This window comes from Synchiropus splendidus, chromosome 18 (assembly GCF_027744825.2).
Source record: "Synchiropus splendidus isolate RoL2022-P1 chromosome 18, RoL_Sspl_1.0, whole genome shotgun sequence".
Classification (NCBI taxonomy): Eukaryota; Metazoa; Chordata; class Actinopteri; order Syngnathiformes; family Callionymidae; genus Synchiropus; species Synchiropus splendidus.
The window spans coordinates 13,818,798-13,836,503 of NC_071351.1; the positions used below are offsets into that span (position 1 = coordinate 13,818,798).

The window sequence follows — 17,706 nt, forward strand, 5'->3', positions numbered from 1 at the left end:
CTATTTCATTTGTTTATGCTGTGTTAGAAACACGGATACGTTAGTTAGATGAATGATATTTCGTCATTTGTCTTAAAGGTGGTTTCAAATGCTGTTTAAATGAACTGCTATTTTAGTGTCAAACGAAAAAGAAAAGCAGCAAAAAATTTTGTTTCAAATATAAACTTGCAAAAAAAACTTTCGGACTGTTGCTTCTTGGGCCTGTTTCTACAGTCACCTGACATTGCCATAAAAAGGGTTGATTTTCCTGCGGCTGTTAAATACATATACTTTTTTTTGGGGGGCTGCATTGACCATATTATTCCTGTATAATGTTCCATTAATTAGTGTATGTTGCACCTAGGCAGCATTATTGTGTGCTTCCTCTATATCTGTTTTACAGGGTTTTAAAACTGTGGATGATAAACAAGGGGGAAATGTCAGTTGAAAGGTTGTGCAACTTTTTAGCACACTGGCAAGGAAGGGTAGAAAGTGTGAGAATGGATGAATGATGATTTATTAATCTCACAACGGTTAAATGGAATCCTTGAGTCTCTTTTTTTTAGTCTTACAACGTCCATTTCTCTGTGTGCTCTGTTGCTGACCAGGTGCCGGTCCGCGTCGTCTGTGTCCTGTGACCCAGCAATGAACAAAACCAAAAAGAATAACAGAGAAAGAAATGGACTGACTTAGTTATGTTTGCCTCTGACAATGTAGTGGCGTATGGTAAACTAGGATTAGTGACGTCAAAATCACCTAATAAAAATGCATTTCTGGCTTAATAATAACAATAATTGCATCCATTTGGGATGTTAACCTGAACAGACAAAAGTCAGGAACGCACTTAAGTTTTGATCTAAATGTATTTCTCTGCTTAATTTCTCGCTGGATAAGAACTTGACATGATGATTGGTTTGGCTCTCAACCTGTTGAGATAATAAAGTATGATCAGGGTGAACCTTTGGATTAAAGGTGAAACCTCAAGGTCAACTTGGGTGTGATGATGATGGCCGCTAAAAAAAATAGTCTCAAAGCAGCTGCTCTGGCAGATCGGTAACTCATATGCGATGGTCAGTGTTGATGTGCTGATTTATTATTCATCATTAATTGGTTTGTTCATCTATAATGCACCAAAAGTGTCTGCGGAGAGTGAGCCAGCTGAGTGCTTGTGTGAGACCCCAATGTTTAGCATCCCAGCTGCTCCACTTTGTTCTCCTTCAATGCGGTGTGGTTTTGCATCTGAATGATGGGATGACGGGAGAAGGACCTGATGAATATACAAGGCTTTGAGGGTGCCGTCATGTCATGTGCAGAGAGGTGTGTGTGTTGTCGATGATGGTCATCTTTGGAGGCTGCAGTGACTTCAGTTTCTCTGCATGACAGTGAGACACCACCTCTGAGCCTCCTGATGGTCTGCTGAGGTTTGTTGGAATATATCATTCGCTAACAACTTCACTACACTTTGCGCACACTCACACACACACACACACACACACACACATCATTCATCACCTTAGCAACAAGCGGACTGAAAGATGTTGAATCATGTCAGCCTGCAAATTTCTCCACCGTTGTCAAATATGAACAATGAGGCTTGAGAGGAGCTGGAAACATCACCACATATTTAGTGTGTAAATGTGACGTCCATTAGAATGAGGACGGTGAGAGGCGAGATCAAGGCCGATGACTGAATCATGCGATGGACAGGCTGATGGTGTCTCCGCAGCCTCTAGAAAAAAATCTGTTTGGTTCTGGTTACTTGAGGTAAAATGGTGGCTGAGCAATACTCTGACGCTTAAATCGGTTGCGCTAACCTCTGACACCCACCAAATAGACTGTGATGCTATTCCTGCTTGCGTTTGTTTACTGAGTAAAAGCCTCTCCAATATACATTACCGACCCTCTCCCACCCCCTTGGAATAAAATAGCTGCTCGGTTGTGATGCACTTGGAGAGGAGAGGAGTGTTGTGGTCAGTTCTGATGAGTCATTTGTGTTGAAAGCGGTTCACCATGCTCCACATGAATACATTACTGTGAGTAGAACGTTAACGGAGAGCATGAAGCTGCATGTTGAAGCAAATGGCACCCACTGCTGGTCAACTCGTAGGTTGCAGCAGGATCATATTTTCATCGAAACAAGAGAAGTGATTTGTAGCTTATATTCGTCAGCAGTCACAGCCAGTGAATATTTGAGCCGCCATTACATTAGTGTGTGTAGTAGGTTCATTTCTTTCATGATTTCTGTCTGCTCTTTAATTATTGCTTTTCTGAAAAGAAACTTTCACTTCCCAGCTGAGAGAAAACCAATTTCCTCGACGAGTAGCTGCAGGTTCTTAATTTGGAAATCGTGCCGCCGCATCTGATGACTTGGCCGTCATAGTTTCACTTTAATTTTTGAAGTTGAATGAAACTTTGATGGCAGAAGAACAGATGTTTAAAGTGACTTCATGCATGCATGCGATAGTGTGGTGAATTATAGTTCTGAGATCATCATTTCTGCTGTATTAATATGCATGCAAACAAAGACATTGATGTTTTATGAATATCTAACTGGTGGACTCCACTTGAGTTCCACCTTATAACCGCTGTGTCGAGGGCTTTTTTCACTTCTTTCTGACTTGGCTGATGTTATTTCTGGTCTTAAAGACTGAGCCTCGGCGTGACAGGAATGTGGGTGCTGCTGTTGTGAAATGTGGCATGTCCTGGTCACAGTGTTCCCTCCTCTCCGATGGTCACTCAGCAAGAGTTTTTGTAGGCAGCATGAGAGAGCATCGCACTCTGCCCACTCGTTTGTCCTCCCGAAACCACCGTCATCTCTTCATATGCAGAAAGCTGTAGTGAGGCAGAGAGGCAAGTGTGAAACGCAGGGAGCGACTGGAGAGCTCTTCATCCGGAGCCCACTGCACTGACTAAAAGCATCAAGATCTGCACACCACCTTTCAGTTCAGTTGCTGTGATATCCAAGGTGGCTTTGCGAATGTGATCAAGTTAACTCAAGCTGTTTGCTCGGAAAGCATAGCTGACTATGTGTACATTCTGGCTTACAACTGCTTGTAATGTAGTAGTGGTTGATCATTTATCCACAAACTCTGTGCCTTGACTGTGTGTGCATGTGATCCTTGTATAGCTATATTTGTGTGGAGTCATTCTTGGAAACATGCCTACTTGTACCTTATGGATTTATGGGGCCATTTGGCAGGTCCCCACAAGTTTAAGATTCAATTTGAGGATTAAAGCTTCAAAATAACCGTGTCATTAGAATGGAATTTAAGTTTGGTTTAGGTCCTAGTTAAGGTTAGCTGTTTGTATTGGATGGTTAGGGTGAGAGGCAGTGAGTGGTCCTCTCAAAGGCAGAGATAGGAACATATGTGTGCGCATTAAAAAAATCCTCATTGCTCATGTGTTAAGACTCGAATGCTGAAGGGGTGTACGGAGCCCCTTTGACATTTCAATCTCCTGTCCTTTGCTCCTGCTATTGAGAGCTTTTGTTCTGTTTCTGTGGCTGGTGGTTCAGTTTGTTCTATCTTCACCTAGTGTTATGCAGTAGGTTGATTTGGCTGGTGAAACTGAGAATGTAAACGTTGGTAGCGAAATCTTTCCGCTAGATGGCGCAGTTCATTAGCTGGAATGTTGCTGTTTTTACTGTTAGAATTCTACTGGCCGGTAATATACTTGTGTCCTAACGCATACTGTAACACATGCATATATTTGGTGTTATTTCCACTGTGTGATCAACTGCTGGCCCTCATCCCATGACCACATCTGGACAGGTTTGGGTTCTCCCTGCAAACCTGGAGTCAGTGACTGAGGTGTGCTGCACAGCTGCGTGGGTTCTTACATTCAGCAGAGGTTTAAAGAGCTGGAAACTAAATGAAAGTCTGAGCAGTGACAATGACCCGCTGCCACATGTTAAGTCCATTAACAGACGATGAGAGTAACACTTTCATAATCTCCAAATCTCTTTAATGCTACACCAATTAGGAAAGTGCTGAGCTCATTATCCACAGCTGAGATGCTGCGCTGCTCAGCCTCACAAACCGTACTGTTAATGCTTTGCTTTCTCGTTGAGAATTTCCTCTTGAAGGATGGGTTTTTTTGGGGCATGTTTTGCTGATTGTAAGAAAATATTATTTTGCGCACAAACATTTTACCTTGTTCTCTGGATCAACACATGTATCTAGTTTAAATTGATCCTTGCCTTGACAATTCAGTAGTATTTTTCTATACCGTTTTAGAATTCACTTCATTGTTCATACACTTTTTTTCCTTCTATCTGCTTAGATCACAATTCATATTTCATTCACTGGTCAGTGAATGGTAGAGAATGAATGGCTTCCTGAATACACAACGTTCTGTGAGGCTCCCAACTCAGAGAAACGCACCTCAGACAAAGAAAGGTGTTCTGCTCCATCTAGATTCATGCTGGGAGACATTGCTCCAGCGCCTGATGCACAGGAGTAATCAGGTGTAACCTTAATATCTTGATGAGTGGTCAGTTATGTTTGCAGTGATGGGTGGATTACATATTAGCTCTGGCCTAAATCACTCTGTGCTGACGGCTTCGGAAAGTCATAATCCCAGGCAGACCTTTTTAAAAGCCCCATCGGCCCAGCCGGGCTCCATTTGAAGCAGGGCGCCGTCTCCGTCACCTCCCTTCAGGCAGAAGACACGTCACAGAGGTGCTGATCTCCACCGCCAGCCGCAACCATGAACGGCACAGAGGGACCTTATTTCTACGTCCCTATGGTCAACACCACCGGGATCGTCCGGAGTCCGTATGAGTACCCGCAGTACTATCTAGTCAACCCGGCAGCCTTCGCAGCCCTGGGGGCCTACATGTTCCTGCTCATCCTCCTGGGCTTCCCCATCAACTTCCTCACTCTGTACGTCACCATCGAACACAAGAAGCTGCGAACCCCTCTGAACTACATCCTGCTGAACCTGGCGGTGGCCAACCTCTTCATGGTGTTTGGCGGCTTCACCACGACAATGTACACCTCCATGCACGGCTACTTTGTCCTCGGACGTCTCGGCTGCAACTTGGAAGGCTTCTTTGCCACTATGGGTGGTGAAATTGCCCTCTGGTCGCTCGTGGTTCTGGCCATCGAAAGGTGGGTGGTCGTCTGCAAGCCCATCAGCAACTTCCGCTTCGGAGAGAATCACGCCATCATGGGTCTAGTGTTCACCTGGCTCATGGCCTGCGCCTGTGCTGTGCCCCCCCTGGTGGGCTGGTCTCGTTACATCCCCGAGGGCATGCAGTGCTCATGTGGGGTCGACTACTACACCCGTGCAGAGGGCTTCAACAACGAGTCCTTTGTGGTCTACATGTTTATCTGCCACTTCCTCACTCCCTTGTTCGTGGTCTTCTTCTGCTATGGCCGTCTGCTGTGTGCGGTCAAGGAGGCCGCCGCCGCCCAGCAGGAGTCCGAGACCACCCAGCGTGCTGAGAGGGAGGTCACCCGCATGGTCGTCATCATGGTCATCGCCTTCCTGGTGTGTTGGGTTCCCTACGCCAGTGTGGCCTGGTGGATCTTCACTCACCAGGGCTCCGAGTTTGGACCCGTCCTCATGACCATCCCGGCTTTCTTTGCCAAGAGTTCAGCCATCTACAACCCACTGATCTACATCTTCATGAACAAGCAGTTCCGCCACTGCATGATCACCACCCTGTGCTGTGGTAAGAATCCCTTCGAAGAGGAGGAAGGAGCGTCCACCTCCGCCTCCAAGACCGAGGCCTCCTCCGTGTCCTCCAGCTCCGTGTCTCCTGCGTAAAAGGTTCCGCCATCTGAGAGGACCACTTCTGCTCTACCTGGGAAATGACCGATGGCTGCCAGCAAAAGAAATATCTTTTTTTTTTTTTTACAAACCAGTTGGTTCAACCTAAAGACAGTTGCAGGAAAGATCAGCCCACTACTGAGTTGTTCCTGTGTGTACAGACATCCAACATGCTGAGGTGTGTCCCCCACCCCCAGAGAGGGAAAAAAATGTTGGATCTTATACTGGCTTTTCTTTGAATGTAGAGGCATGTAACCAAGGCAACGTAAATAAAACGCACTTTGCAAACGACTCGTCCTGTTCACGTTTTACTTTGTAGTTCATGAAATAAATGACGTCCAGGTTGACCGTCTTGACTCATTCTTCTGAGTGTGGCGTCTCAGGTCACCTGACCATGTTCAGTTGACTTGACACGAAAAGGCCTTGGTTGTTTCGCCGCTATGGTTCTTGATCTGTTTTTCCTCTGCAAACCATTGCAGTGACGTCTGACTTTGATCACCGAATGACAGTCAACAATATCTCCTCTAACCTTGGATACGTTACCATAGCAACGCCATAGAAGCAGATCTGTAGTTGAATACTGATGCTGTCAATGAAGTCAAACTGATGCGGGCAGTTTATTCATTCAGTATCGGAGGGATGAGTTCAAAGAATTGTGAACTTGCGTTTGTTCTTCAAAACTTAGGTTCTAGTTTGATCTTCTAAGTTTCAGTGATGACAAAAGTTAATTCTGCTGATTCCGAATGCGTATAAATGAAGTGTTATTGGTAGACTTGGACTGACATAAAAATGTTGGTGTTAAATAACCCCGTTCTATAAACCGTTTACTACCTTATGCACTGTTTATAATCGGTAATTATGGGGTTCTTCACAGTGAACTTTTGGCGCCATCTTCAGGGCGAAAGATAGTTTTGACAAATCTGTACTTGATAATGAATTACAGGCCAACATGCTGCTAATGCACATATCAAGAAGTAGTTTATTTATGCTAATATATGCTCCCTAAACTGAATAAACCAGTTTTTCTTACTTCATTGTTTAAGCCTCAGGGGTCCAAATGCTGATGCGGAGAATCTTATTTTTAGGTGTGGTGCTCCCAGATTGTTCTCAGTGGTTCATGCTGAATGAATATATAGACAGCCTTATTCACCATGTATGAGTCCTGGGAGTATTTTGGGTGGCAGGTTTTGATTTCTATTCCAGGGTAAAATCTAGTCAGTCATAACCAGACACTCGTGAATACTTTATAATGATTCATGACTGGCTAACACGCTACGAATAGTCAGTTTATTTCTGATGATCTTCTAAAGTGTGACCTTATTTTGGCTTCTGTCTACTGAAAACAATTTCTCATAGTGTTGTTAGGATTCCCTTTCTTTTCAAAATGATATGATACATTGGATACTTGTCAATACTAGTCATTCGTCACTCCTCTTCCACATAAGCCTAAAACAAGTGAAGCTTTTCTCCCTCCAATTCGCCAGCTATCGAACCTCCCTCTGAGAAGCTGCAGCAGAAACATGAAATGCTTGGCTGAATTTGTATGGAAAAACCTTTATTTGATAATAAAAATAGCATTCACAGACTTCTTTTGATAGCTACATATACATTGTAATCCATCTGAAGGAAAGAAGCTGGAGAAGTCCACATCTACTTGTACTTAGACTAATGTTATGTTTCGCTTCATGGCTCAAATAAAGCTATGAACAATGTAGTATTTATATATGCATAGTTTTATAAAACAAACAAAAGATTGGCCCATATACATGTACTGCTTTTCTCAACACATAGACAGCATTATGTCTGGAGCACGGAGCAAGAAATAATGCTTGAAGAACACAGACTGCATACAAGTGCTTTATAATACAAAGGCAGGCTAACCATCCAACAGACACTTCCTTATTGACTTTCATTCTAGAAGCTCTTTACATACCTGATCCAGAGAAAATCATTCCCGTAAGTCATCAGGTCCGTTTCCGAGATATGATCACAATATCACGTTCCTCACGGCGGAGGTTTTCATAAATTTCTCTTTTGTACAAGAACAAGGCAACCTTTTTCAATTCCTTAACCGGGCTAAATGTTTTCCACGGGGTCTGGGGGCGATCTCTACAGATGACCTCTGGTTAAATACATGACAGTGATCAAACCATGGCGTGATTTCTCCGATATACATGTTCAGTTTGGAACCAAAAAGACAGGAGACACAGAACATGACACGAAGCAGCAGTCGGACTCCAGTGGTGAGACGGTGTGGCTCAGCATGGCAGTTTGGTCTCTGGTACCAGAACTTCTCCTCAGTGTGGACGACTCATGTGGAATTACTTTTTTTTTTTCTTTTCTTCAAATCTATCCGATTGTGGGTTCACTACACAAACACTTAGACATGCAGCTCACGCAGGAGTCGCTTCAGGTTTTCAGCTCACAACTGGTTCTCGGCTTTCCTCTGCTCCCTCAGCGCTTTGGAGTCAAACAGCCCAGGAACACATGATCATATTTTCAGTCATTTCAAGTTTTGTCCCAATTATTTAAAATGGCTGCAGTGAGGACGGGCACTTGTGATTTCAATGATCTATGGTTCTTATTTGAAGTGTTTATTTCACATTCTAATTCTTCAGGGTTAATAAAATTTTCTTCATATGTTTATCATGTTATCTTAAATACACACAACTCAAGTGTAAGTTTATGAGTGGTTGTTTCTCTAGTATTATAGCATCGCTTTCACATTCTTCTGGTGCGTTCAGTTGTCAGCTCATGAACAGAAATGGCAGCTTGTCTAGCAAATGTGTTGGTGGCACAGGTTTAAATGACCTTTGCTTTCTCTTCAACATTCAATAAACAGTCTGATTTAGATGTGATGCCACCAGGAGGAGGAGAGTTATTCATGAGTTGGCTTGTAGTTGAGGCTTGAGGCCACCAGGGGACTCTGGTCATGGGATGAGATGCTAATACTGGGCTCCAGACTGGAGAAAATTATACTGTGATAACTGTGTGGTTTTAGTTGATGTCTGAGTGAAATATACTGTACACACTTATGTGACAGTCGTGTGTCGAAGTGCATGGGTTCAAGTCCCTTGTTGAAGTTCTCTGGGCTTCCAGCTTTGTTTTTGGCTTCTCTGCTTCTTGCAGTAATAGAATTGTTCTTCTGCTTAAGACTCTTGGTAGCAGTCTTCAGTCAACACAATAAACAGGGTGCCTGAGTTCAAATCCCTGCCGCCCTCAGCTTTTTGGCTGTTTTCTTCACAGCTGATCAAGACTGCTGCAGGAGTGGCTAAAGGGCAGATGAAGGAGTGGGAGGAGTTAGGTGTGAGGCGTAGAGAGAGAAGGGGGCTGACACACTCAGTTGGGTTATGTGAGTTATATTTTTTAATTAAAAAAAACACCTAAACTCATGACTGATGTACCCCCCACTCTACTGCTCCTCATTCCCACTCTATCTTTGTAACCCTTCCCTCTTCCTAACTCCGCCCACCTCCTGCACCTTCTATATGCGCCCCAGGTTAATTCTGGGCTCTCCATGTCTCAGGCATTTGGATGCAGTAACTGGTGGTGGAAGAGGGAGCCAACCCCATGACCCAAGCCTTGCAGAGGCACTGGCTGTACCTGCTCCACCAGGTAACATTCAGTTGCATTCACTCAGTGAAAGCCCTGCCCTGATGTCATCGATACCAAGACCTTGAGGACAACATTCACTCTGGTTATATATAGATTTGGAGGAGTCGTGTCCTGATGTGGACACACATTTCTGACGCCACCGGCCAATATGATGACTTGAACCCAGCTCTGACACAGCACATGAACCCAGTCACCTCAGCCAATTTAAAGATGACTTGAAGACTGCGACCGGAATCCAGGTAAGTCACTTCCCTGTCGCACACTTGTTTAGTTACTCAACAAGTTGATCTCAATTTAGAGGAAAAAAACTGCTGTATGATACTTCAACACATGAAGTACTGGACTCATGCAGTTACTTAGCCATTGTTCTAATTTTGGGATGCGATCTTTAATTGAGTGAGGAGCGTGGGTTACAGCAGTTTGTGTTTAATATAATATTTCCACCGATTTACTCGTGTTGCAGGCTCTGAGCATTTAAGAAAGACGGCTCAGTGACGGTGTGAGACTTGAACCTGTGCAGGAGGATCATGCAGTGATGGTGAGTGTGTCTCTTTCAAACCAAATTCAGGGGTTAAATCAGTCTGGAGCCTTGTGGTGCCACAGTGAATCTTGTCGACCAGCTATAAACCAGAAATGACTCGTGTTCCTTCCATATTTCTCTTAAAGTTTCAAATCTATCTTTGAAAAGAATCATTTAACAAGCATCACCTGATTCCACCAAGTGAGTCAGGGCTGGGATCCTGATCCCAGACTCAGGTCTCCGTCACAGTTTAGTGAACCATCAGTGTCTTGTGCTATAGTTTGTTCAATAAACATCTTTAGGGATCGAAAAGACATCAAAAACAAGTCGGCACGACTGGAAGCATGTTTCATACCTCTGAGGGAATATTTAGATTCAGCATGTTGACAGAAATAAAAAGCAAAATCACTGATTTCATATCCAGGCACATACAATACCTTTACTACAGTACAACGACCTCTTATGCTCAAAGAAACTAGAACAATGACAAAACAACTAGCATGAACCGATCGAAGGATTGTACTGCTGTTGTATGAATCTTGGGTGGAATCACAAGTAGTTTCATCAAATAAATCAGTCGACCAAAGAAAAGCACGAGAGTTTGTATCCTCCCAAGTTTCCAGTGTATGGTACAGAGTTAGCTCAGAGCGCCGCGGAGGGACGCGCTGGTCCGCTCCGCTCTAGATGCTGAGGTCTTTGGGACTTTCTTTATACAGCCGTCTCTTGGGCTCGGGGAGCTGGTTCTGGGCCCGGCCTGCAGTGTTGTTGTGGTAGGCAGCGTTGTTGTGTGCAGCATTGTTCTTGGTCATGCTATAGTAGTCTTTGAGCCGGGGGGCCGCTGCATAGTTCGGCTCCTCCCTGCTGTAGTTGCTGTCCGGGGATGAATCCCGCTCCACTCGGTATCGTCTCTCCGGTGTTCCGTTCAGCCAATATTGCTCCGAGGACGAGTCCCTCAGGAGGTTGCCGTTTTTTGTGGCGCGCTCGTACGTACGTCCCCTGGCTAGAGACGAGAAGTCTCCGTTGTTGCTGCCACGGTCTGGGGTTGAGACCTCCCTCGCTCCTGGATCCTTCATGAACCTCCGCTCATAGAAGTTCCGTTCAGGGGTGACAGCCAGGAACCCGCCGTCATCGTTATCCCGTTCCGGTGTGCGGTCCCGATGCGCTCGCTCCGCCCTGCGGTCCATCGACTTGGCCCGTCGTCGGTCTGGAGAGGAGGTGCGCTTACGAGTTGGTGAGCGGTCAAGAGAGCCACGTCGCTGCTGGCGGAATCGACCGTCCAGCGTTGAGCTGCTGGTGGAGCGGCCCTGCCCTTTAGCCTTCTCTGCAGCAGCGGCGGCGGCCTTCTTCCCCAAGCTGTCCTTCCTCAGAGTCTTAAGGAGTTTTGAGATGCCGCTCTCTGACTCTGACTTTTTGACCTTGCGGCCTCTGCTCTTCTTGTTGCCGCCACTATTGCTGCTTTTGGGAGAGAGCTGTGGAGGGTCGCTTTGACTGTGGTTGTTATTCCAGGAGTGATGATAGGGGGGAGTAAACTGCCGGGCATGATAGTCCGTCTGGTCGGCCTTGTCCCGTATTAGCACGGCCTCCTCGTGGCTTGGTGGTTTGTGAAGGTCTGGTGGATAACTGGACTCCAATGTGGTGTGATATCGGCTGTTGTGTGGCAGCGTGCTCATTTGCGGAGTGTTTTGTGCCCCGGGTGCGGGAGGGTGCCCGTCATTGCTGCCATCTGAGGGAGGAAACCAGAGTCAGGGTCTGGCAGTAGCATTGTCACACACCTGCTGCACCAACAATGACTGATTCTGCAAGCGAGCTTTGCACCCACAGAGCAGAGTCAGAGTTTGAGGAAGTCATGCATATGTGACAGAGCAGAGACCCCAAAACAAACGGCTGTGGTCTGGACAGTGTTACAGTAACATAGTGAACATGAAAGCATCAAGTTTCCAGCTCACACGCAGACAAAAATCAGGGCTGATTCCTCAGTCTCAACTCTGATTCGGCTGTGAGGTGTGGACATTCTAGTTCATGAAGCTGTGTTGCATTTAAAGACAGTGGGAAATATTGGCATTAATGATGTCATCAAGTCATGTTAAAAAAGAGGCTCCTTGCTAGTGCAGCTGTGAGGTCAACATATGACAGTGTTGCCCCCTGCTGGGTGAGAAACGCCACTGTCCCAGCAGCTAGTGCTTTTAAAGGACAGACGGCAGATCATTGTTTAGGATTTCTGTGCACGTGTGGACTGTGCCTACAGTTGGAACACAATGATGTCAGCAGCAGTAACACGTGTTGGGGGGAGGGGAGGTTATCAATGAGCAAACACCTGAGAAGTCAATCAAACAGTCAATGAGCGGAGGGAGACCAACTGAACTTCCGTCTTGGATGCAGGTTGCTATGGCAGCAGCAAGCGACCAGCTTTCAGTTAGTTTCAGCAGAGATCTCTAGCTTGATGCTGGTGGAGGGGGTGAGGGGTGTTTCTGCACACGTGTTTGACAGATGCCACCAAACATGTTCACACATCTGTGCACAAACACGCACACGGTGGGATGCAGGCGGGGACAAGCCGGACAGGAGAGGAGATGAGGGGGAGCAGAGCAGGACAGACTTTAGGCTACAAACCGTGGTCTGATTTTGGCCCATTAAGTAGAAGCAGGGCTCTCCCATCTTGTCATTCCTCATTGTACCAACAGCGAGATGAGGAGCCATCATCGCTGTAGAGGAGGAAGAGCCCGGCGACGGGAGAGAGAAAGAATCGAGAAGAAAAACAGACACAAACAGACAAGAGGCTGTTTTACAGAGCATCATCACAGCAAGAAGAGGGGGCATGTGAAGACAGAAGATATCACATTTCATCGTCAGGAGGGTAACATCTGAATTGAAACCGCAGACAGCGAATGAATTGAGAAGTTATAGAGGGACAGATTCTCAGCCCACTGAGGGTCAAGACGAGCGATAGTCCCACGGGTGGCTATTGCTACATTACTGCTGCGGCTGGGGACCTGTTGAGGCTGGAAGAGTGAATGTGATCGTACCATATTCGGGAACAGATCCGTCACCGCGCTTGAGGATGAGTCGCGCTCGGCGACCGCCGTTCTTGATCAGTTCAATGGCACGTGAATGCTTCATGTTCTTTGTGCTCTCACCGTTGATCTCCAGAATCTCATCTCCAACCTGAAACCAGTCGCATTTGAATCACCGAGGCCTTTCAGCCGGTGGGTCGAGTTTATAAGGAGAAAACAGAAACGTACCCGCATTTTGCCATTCCTGACAGCCGCCCCGTCCTCTGCTAGTCTCAACACATACAGGTCCATGTTGTACTCTCGGCCACCTCTCAGGCTGAAGCCGAAGCCTTTACTGTCGCGCTCTAGGTCCACTGAGTAGAACTCATCATCCTGGGGGAGGAAAAGAGCAGTCACACACTTGCACAGAGGGCGCCACCAAGTCCACCTTTAAACATTGGCTCTTTCATGGAAGACATTTGTGGGAGTCAACAACCATCCAAACCATGGTTCTATCTCATTCTCTCTGCTCATTCTGCAGCTCCTCTCACCTGTGCTGTCTGGGTTTGCGTGGGTGGAGGTGGAGGAGCTCCTTTAGATTTGGAGTTATTCCTGATGGAGACAGAGGAGAGTCGGTCAACACGCTTCTCTCGAAGGTGTGATTCAGCGATCGTTTCCATGCTCACCGGGACTCTTTGGACTGAGGGGTGTGCGTGGTGGTGATGGTGGCGATCTTCTCAGCGTTGGTCAGCAGAGAAGCGTTGGAAGATTCTGGAATCAGAGAAACTCTTAAGCGACAGATTTCAGCTGAATTTGGTGCTTTAATGGATGCTCATGTTGTGTGGTGGCACAGAGTGGATGTCTCGTGTACAAGCTTGACTGACAGGAAGAATGTTTATCTTATGAGGACAGTAAAAAATATATAGTGGCGTCAAGTCTTTTCCCCACAAGCCCCTCTTCATCTGAGCAGAGAAGGAGCTCCTTCTCTCTCTCTCTCTCTCTCTCTCTCTACTTTTGCTCCTCTGAAGACAGAATTTTGTCTGGCAGGCTTTTCAGGGCTAATGTGAGGCAGCAACATCGTGCTTGAATATCTTCAGGATCCCTTGCAGACACTCACATAACAGAAGCTGCTTAGTTGCATGTGACTCTGGAATTGTGCTGTGATTTTGTGTGCTGTGTTTCCTTTCTCCAACTAAGCTGGAGAGATTAAGCACTCAAAAAAAAAAATCTTTATAATCCATCATAACCGGAAAACTCCTGCAAATGCCCAAATATCCTGTAAACAAGCTGCAGGCTTGGCTGTGGTGTGTTCGGGGTCACTGCTGCTCGCATTGACCTTTATGTCTAAGACAGCATCCAAAACAAACTCACCATCACCCGGGATGATCCTGAGCGAGACGGTGTTCCCGGCCTCTTTGATCAGGTTGACAATGTCCGAGTGCGACTTGTTGGTGATGGAGCAGCTGTTGACCGCCAGGATCCGGTCGCCCACCTTGAGTTTCCCGCAGCGGTCGGCCGGACTGCCCTCGATGATGCGGCCTATTTTGTGAGGCATGGCCACACATGCGTTTCCAACTTTGGTGCCAACATCCCAGTGTGTGTGTGATTGTTGAGGATTAGTTCGATAGTGTTGATTGACAGGAGAAGAGGGAGAGAATTAGCTCAATCTGGAAACATGTTTAGAAACGTGAAGAGAAGAGACGGGAGTAGAACTCAACACAAACTATGAAATGTCCCTCTGAATCAGTCATTCTTCAAAACTGGTGACTTTAATCCATGTGTGGGACCAGAACTCCTCGCACTGGGATTTACTTTCTTAAAACTGTATCGTCAACATTACCGGGATCGTGACGCCAAGTGAGAGAAGCAGAGCGTGTGTGTGTGTGAGTGTGCAGCTAATCCTTCCTCCTCTTGCATGGGTCAGAAGGTCGCAGCATACACTGCAAAAAAAACACAATCTGCTCCTCAGTGTGAGTGTTCAGATCGTGTATACAGACCCTGAGGGTCTCCACCTCTGCCCCTTCCCTCCTATCTCACCCCTCCATCCAGCAGCTTTATTTATCACTCCTGTGTTCTCCAAAATATGAGTTAGGAGGACTATCAAGAGTCTGACATGTGCGGGAGGTTTAATCTGCTCAGCACATCAGGTCGCAGGAGGGGGAGGGGTCTAAATGGATCTGTTTGATGAGCTGCCTGCGAACGCGCCTGTGTTCTTTATTATCAAGCGTTTTTGGGGGAAGAGTACTCAGCTGTCAGACTTCAGCTCACATGGTTGGAGCCTCTCAGAATAGAAGGCGCAGCTCCGAACATGAAAGTCGGCTTTATTTTTCTACCCAGAGGAAATTCTCTGGAGAGCAGCAGGGAAGTGAGTGAGGTGCAAAGTCAGTGCTGCTGGAGACAAGTCTGTGGTGAACCAGGTTGAGGAGCAGCTGTTCGACCTGAAGTCCAAACTGTTTTCCTGACATGAACTTCATTCAGCCAGTCATTGATTTGGGCTTGGTAACACACACAATTACTTTTAGCATCACAGAAATCTACTGATGATCCTCCTCCTCCGACCGTGATAGAGTCGTGTTTCATGAACCCTGAGGAGCTGTTTTATTGTTCCGACAGTGCTGCCTCACCACCACTGACACACTGATTGATTCTGTGATGACCGGAGACCTTCAGTCAGGACCCAAGGGAGCGGTTTCTTTCGTGACCCTCCATCTAATCAGGTGTGTGTGACCCTGCTTCGTGACATCACCAAAATGACCTGTTCAGGACAGATCTGCCACCTTCACATCAGCCTAGTTCTTTTAGACGTTCAGATCATGTGAGACAGGTCAGAGCAGATGAAAGCAGAGCAGAATGGTTTGAAGAGAATCATTGCTGACATGCGAGAAGGACTCACTCACCAAAAGTGGTGCCAGCATCAGGGCGGGACACGGACGACACGATGACAAAACCAAAGCCTTCGTTCTCCCCACGCTGGATCTCCACGTCGTACGGTTGCAAGGATGCAGGCACCACGGCGCTCCCGCTGCCCCCTCCCCCTCCACTGCCGATGCCACTGGTGGATCCGCTCCCAGAGCTCACAGTGTTGAGGGAGTTCTGGCTCCCCTGAGGGGTCCGCTTGCCCTCGGTCAGGCTGGGAGCCTGTGTGCTGCTGTGGTGCGAGGACGCGGGTGATGGCGGAACGTCCCCTTCTCCTTTTGACCCTGGTGGTGAGAGACGAGCGTTACAAATGTGACAGCTCCCCACACATGCGCCTCTCACGGGTCATCACCTCCGTATCCGGCGGTCTTCCGTCTGACAGTGAGGTTGACGTGGCCTTGTTTGGCCGCCTGCTGCATCAGCTGGACCACCAACTGATGCGACTTGCCCACCACTGCCGTGCCGTCCACACAGATGAGTTCATCCCCCGACCGCAGGCGTCCGTCCTCATCTGCTGCTCCATATTTCACGATGTGACCGATGTAGATCTGCATAGGCGCCAGCATCAAAGGTGTTAATGCAGTTTGAATGTGTACGCTTTGATACAGTCCCCCTCTCTCCCCCTGTGATGAGCCGAGCAAGACCTGTCAGTGAGCTGTGCCAGGTTTTGATCACACGCGTTCAGGTAAAACGTGTTTATGAAGCCTGCCATCAGGACTCTGGAGAGGAGAGTCTGCTTCAGGCTCACGCACGACCCCGCGTCAACAACCATCCACACAACTGTTGAGCTGCTCCGCTTTCCTCTCTCTCTGAAACAGCCTCACTCCCTGGAGGCTTCACTTAAGAAACGTATACGTCAAGCAGTGGGGGGCTGTGGGTTAAGGCGTTTTGATTCTCCTAATAAGCCGCAATCCTGCAGAGATTCTTTGTCGAGAACCTCTGCTTCAACAGAACAAGGGGGCTGTTGGAAGTAGAACAAGAAACCTTGAAAAGCTTCTGGCGACTAAACAGAGGAACAAGTCTACATATGTGATTCGGAATCATTTTTCAAATGATTAATAATTCGGCAGTCACTTGGACGTCCGGGAAAGAGACCAGTCGGGTCAGGAATCCCTTTTAAACTAGATTATTCAAACCAGTTCAAGCTGTGACGTGAACATTCGTGTTTTAAAGGAGGAATTGTGTCCAGCATTGTGATTTCTTATTAAAAATCCATTTGCAGCTATTACAATTCTGAAGTTTGTTGGGCACATGGGCTTTTCTATCACCTAAATGGCTTTAAAACAGTCCATTTACATACAAATTAAGTTGTCACGAGCAATGCATCCGTTTTTCTTGCTTTGTTTGTCGGCTAAAATAAGTTCTGTTCCGCGCTGAGCCTTGATGCCTCAAAAATGTGGATCACACTCCGTGGTTAGGGTCAGCCAAGCAGGAGCCAACACTGGCTGGATTGATCAGTGCCGAATTGACGGTATCGCTTAGCAACGGCGGAGCTAGCGACGTCGCGGCAGCCAACTACAAGGTCGCACCTTCAGGTACACGAGGCTACCTCTGTATTAACATTTCTGAAAAGCACATTCGGTGGTCAGCTTTGGAGCCATTACTGCTTCTTAAGTGACCAACAAGTCGACAACGGAAGCCTAACAGCAATGACTCAGAACACAGCTACATTCAGAAGAATGCGCTCTGAATTCATATTTAAGATATAACACAGAGAGTCAAACCATAGCACAGAACTCCCGAGTTCAATTACGGTCAGTATGAGGGTGGGCACTCACAGGCTCTCCAGGTTCGTTCCCTCCCAGAATTCGGAAGCCAAAGCCAGTGTCCTTCCGCCAGAGGAAGATGTCTTGCTCCTGGCAATCTGGCACTGAAACACAGAGGGGCGAGTGTGAACCATTACATTCAACG

The 17,706-nt window shown here is 46.8% G+C and overlaps 2 protein-coding genes across 15 annotated transcripts in view; one reads left to right on the forward strand and one right to left on the reverse strand.

Annotated features, from left to right (window-relative positions):
• Positions 1 to 4,597: 4,597 nt before the first annotated feature.
• LOC128750176 (rhodopsin) lies at positions 4,598 to 6,045 on the forward strand. Its single transcript, XM_053850512.1, has one exon. The coding sequence runs from the start codon at positions 4,687 to 4,689 to the stop codon at positions 5,749 to 5,751; it is 1,065 nt and encodes a 354-aa protein (XP_053706487.1). The 5' UTR covers positions 4,598 to 4,686; the 3' UTR covers positions 5,752 to 6,045.
• Positions 6,046 to 7,292: 1,247 nt separating this feature from the next.
• LOC128750174 (membrane-associated guanylate kinase, WW and PDZ domain-containing protein 1-like) overlaps positions 7,293 to 17,706 on the reverse strand; it is a 55,642-nt gene continuing 45,228 nt past the window's right edge. For 10 of the 14 annotated variants that reach the window (XM_053850503.1, XM_053850502.1, XM_053850499.1 and 7 more), the window contains 9 exons: positions 17,574 to 17,665; positions 16,148 to 16,343; positions 15,777 to 16,079; positions 14,251 to 14,454; positions 13,566 to 13,650; positions 13,431 to 13,491; positions 13,129 to 13,272; positions 12,913 to 13,051; positions 7,293 to 11,612 (listed from right to left, as the gene is read on the reverse strand). In XM_053850503.1, the coding sequence (XP_053706478.1) occupies positions 10,570 to 11,612; positions 12,913 to 13,051; positions 13,129 to 13,272; positions 13,431 to 13,491; positions 13,566 to 13,650; positions 14,251 to 14,454; positions 15,777 to 16,079; positions 16,148 to 16,343; positions 17,574 to 17,665 (2,267 nt within the window). In that variant the 3' untranslated portion in view covers positions 7,293 to 10,569. Of the gene's footprint in view, positions 11,613 to 12,499; positions 12,592 to 12,912; positions 13,052 to 13,128; positions 13,273 to 13,430; positions 13,492 to 13,565; positions 13,651 to 14,250; positions 14,455 to 15,776; positions 16,080 to 16,147; positions 16,344 to 17,573; positions 17,666 to 17,706 lie in introns of all 14 variants that reach the window. The other 4 variants (XM_053850507.1, XM_053850506.1, XM_053850509.1 and 1 more) reach the window with 2 other exon arrangements.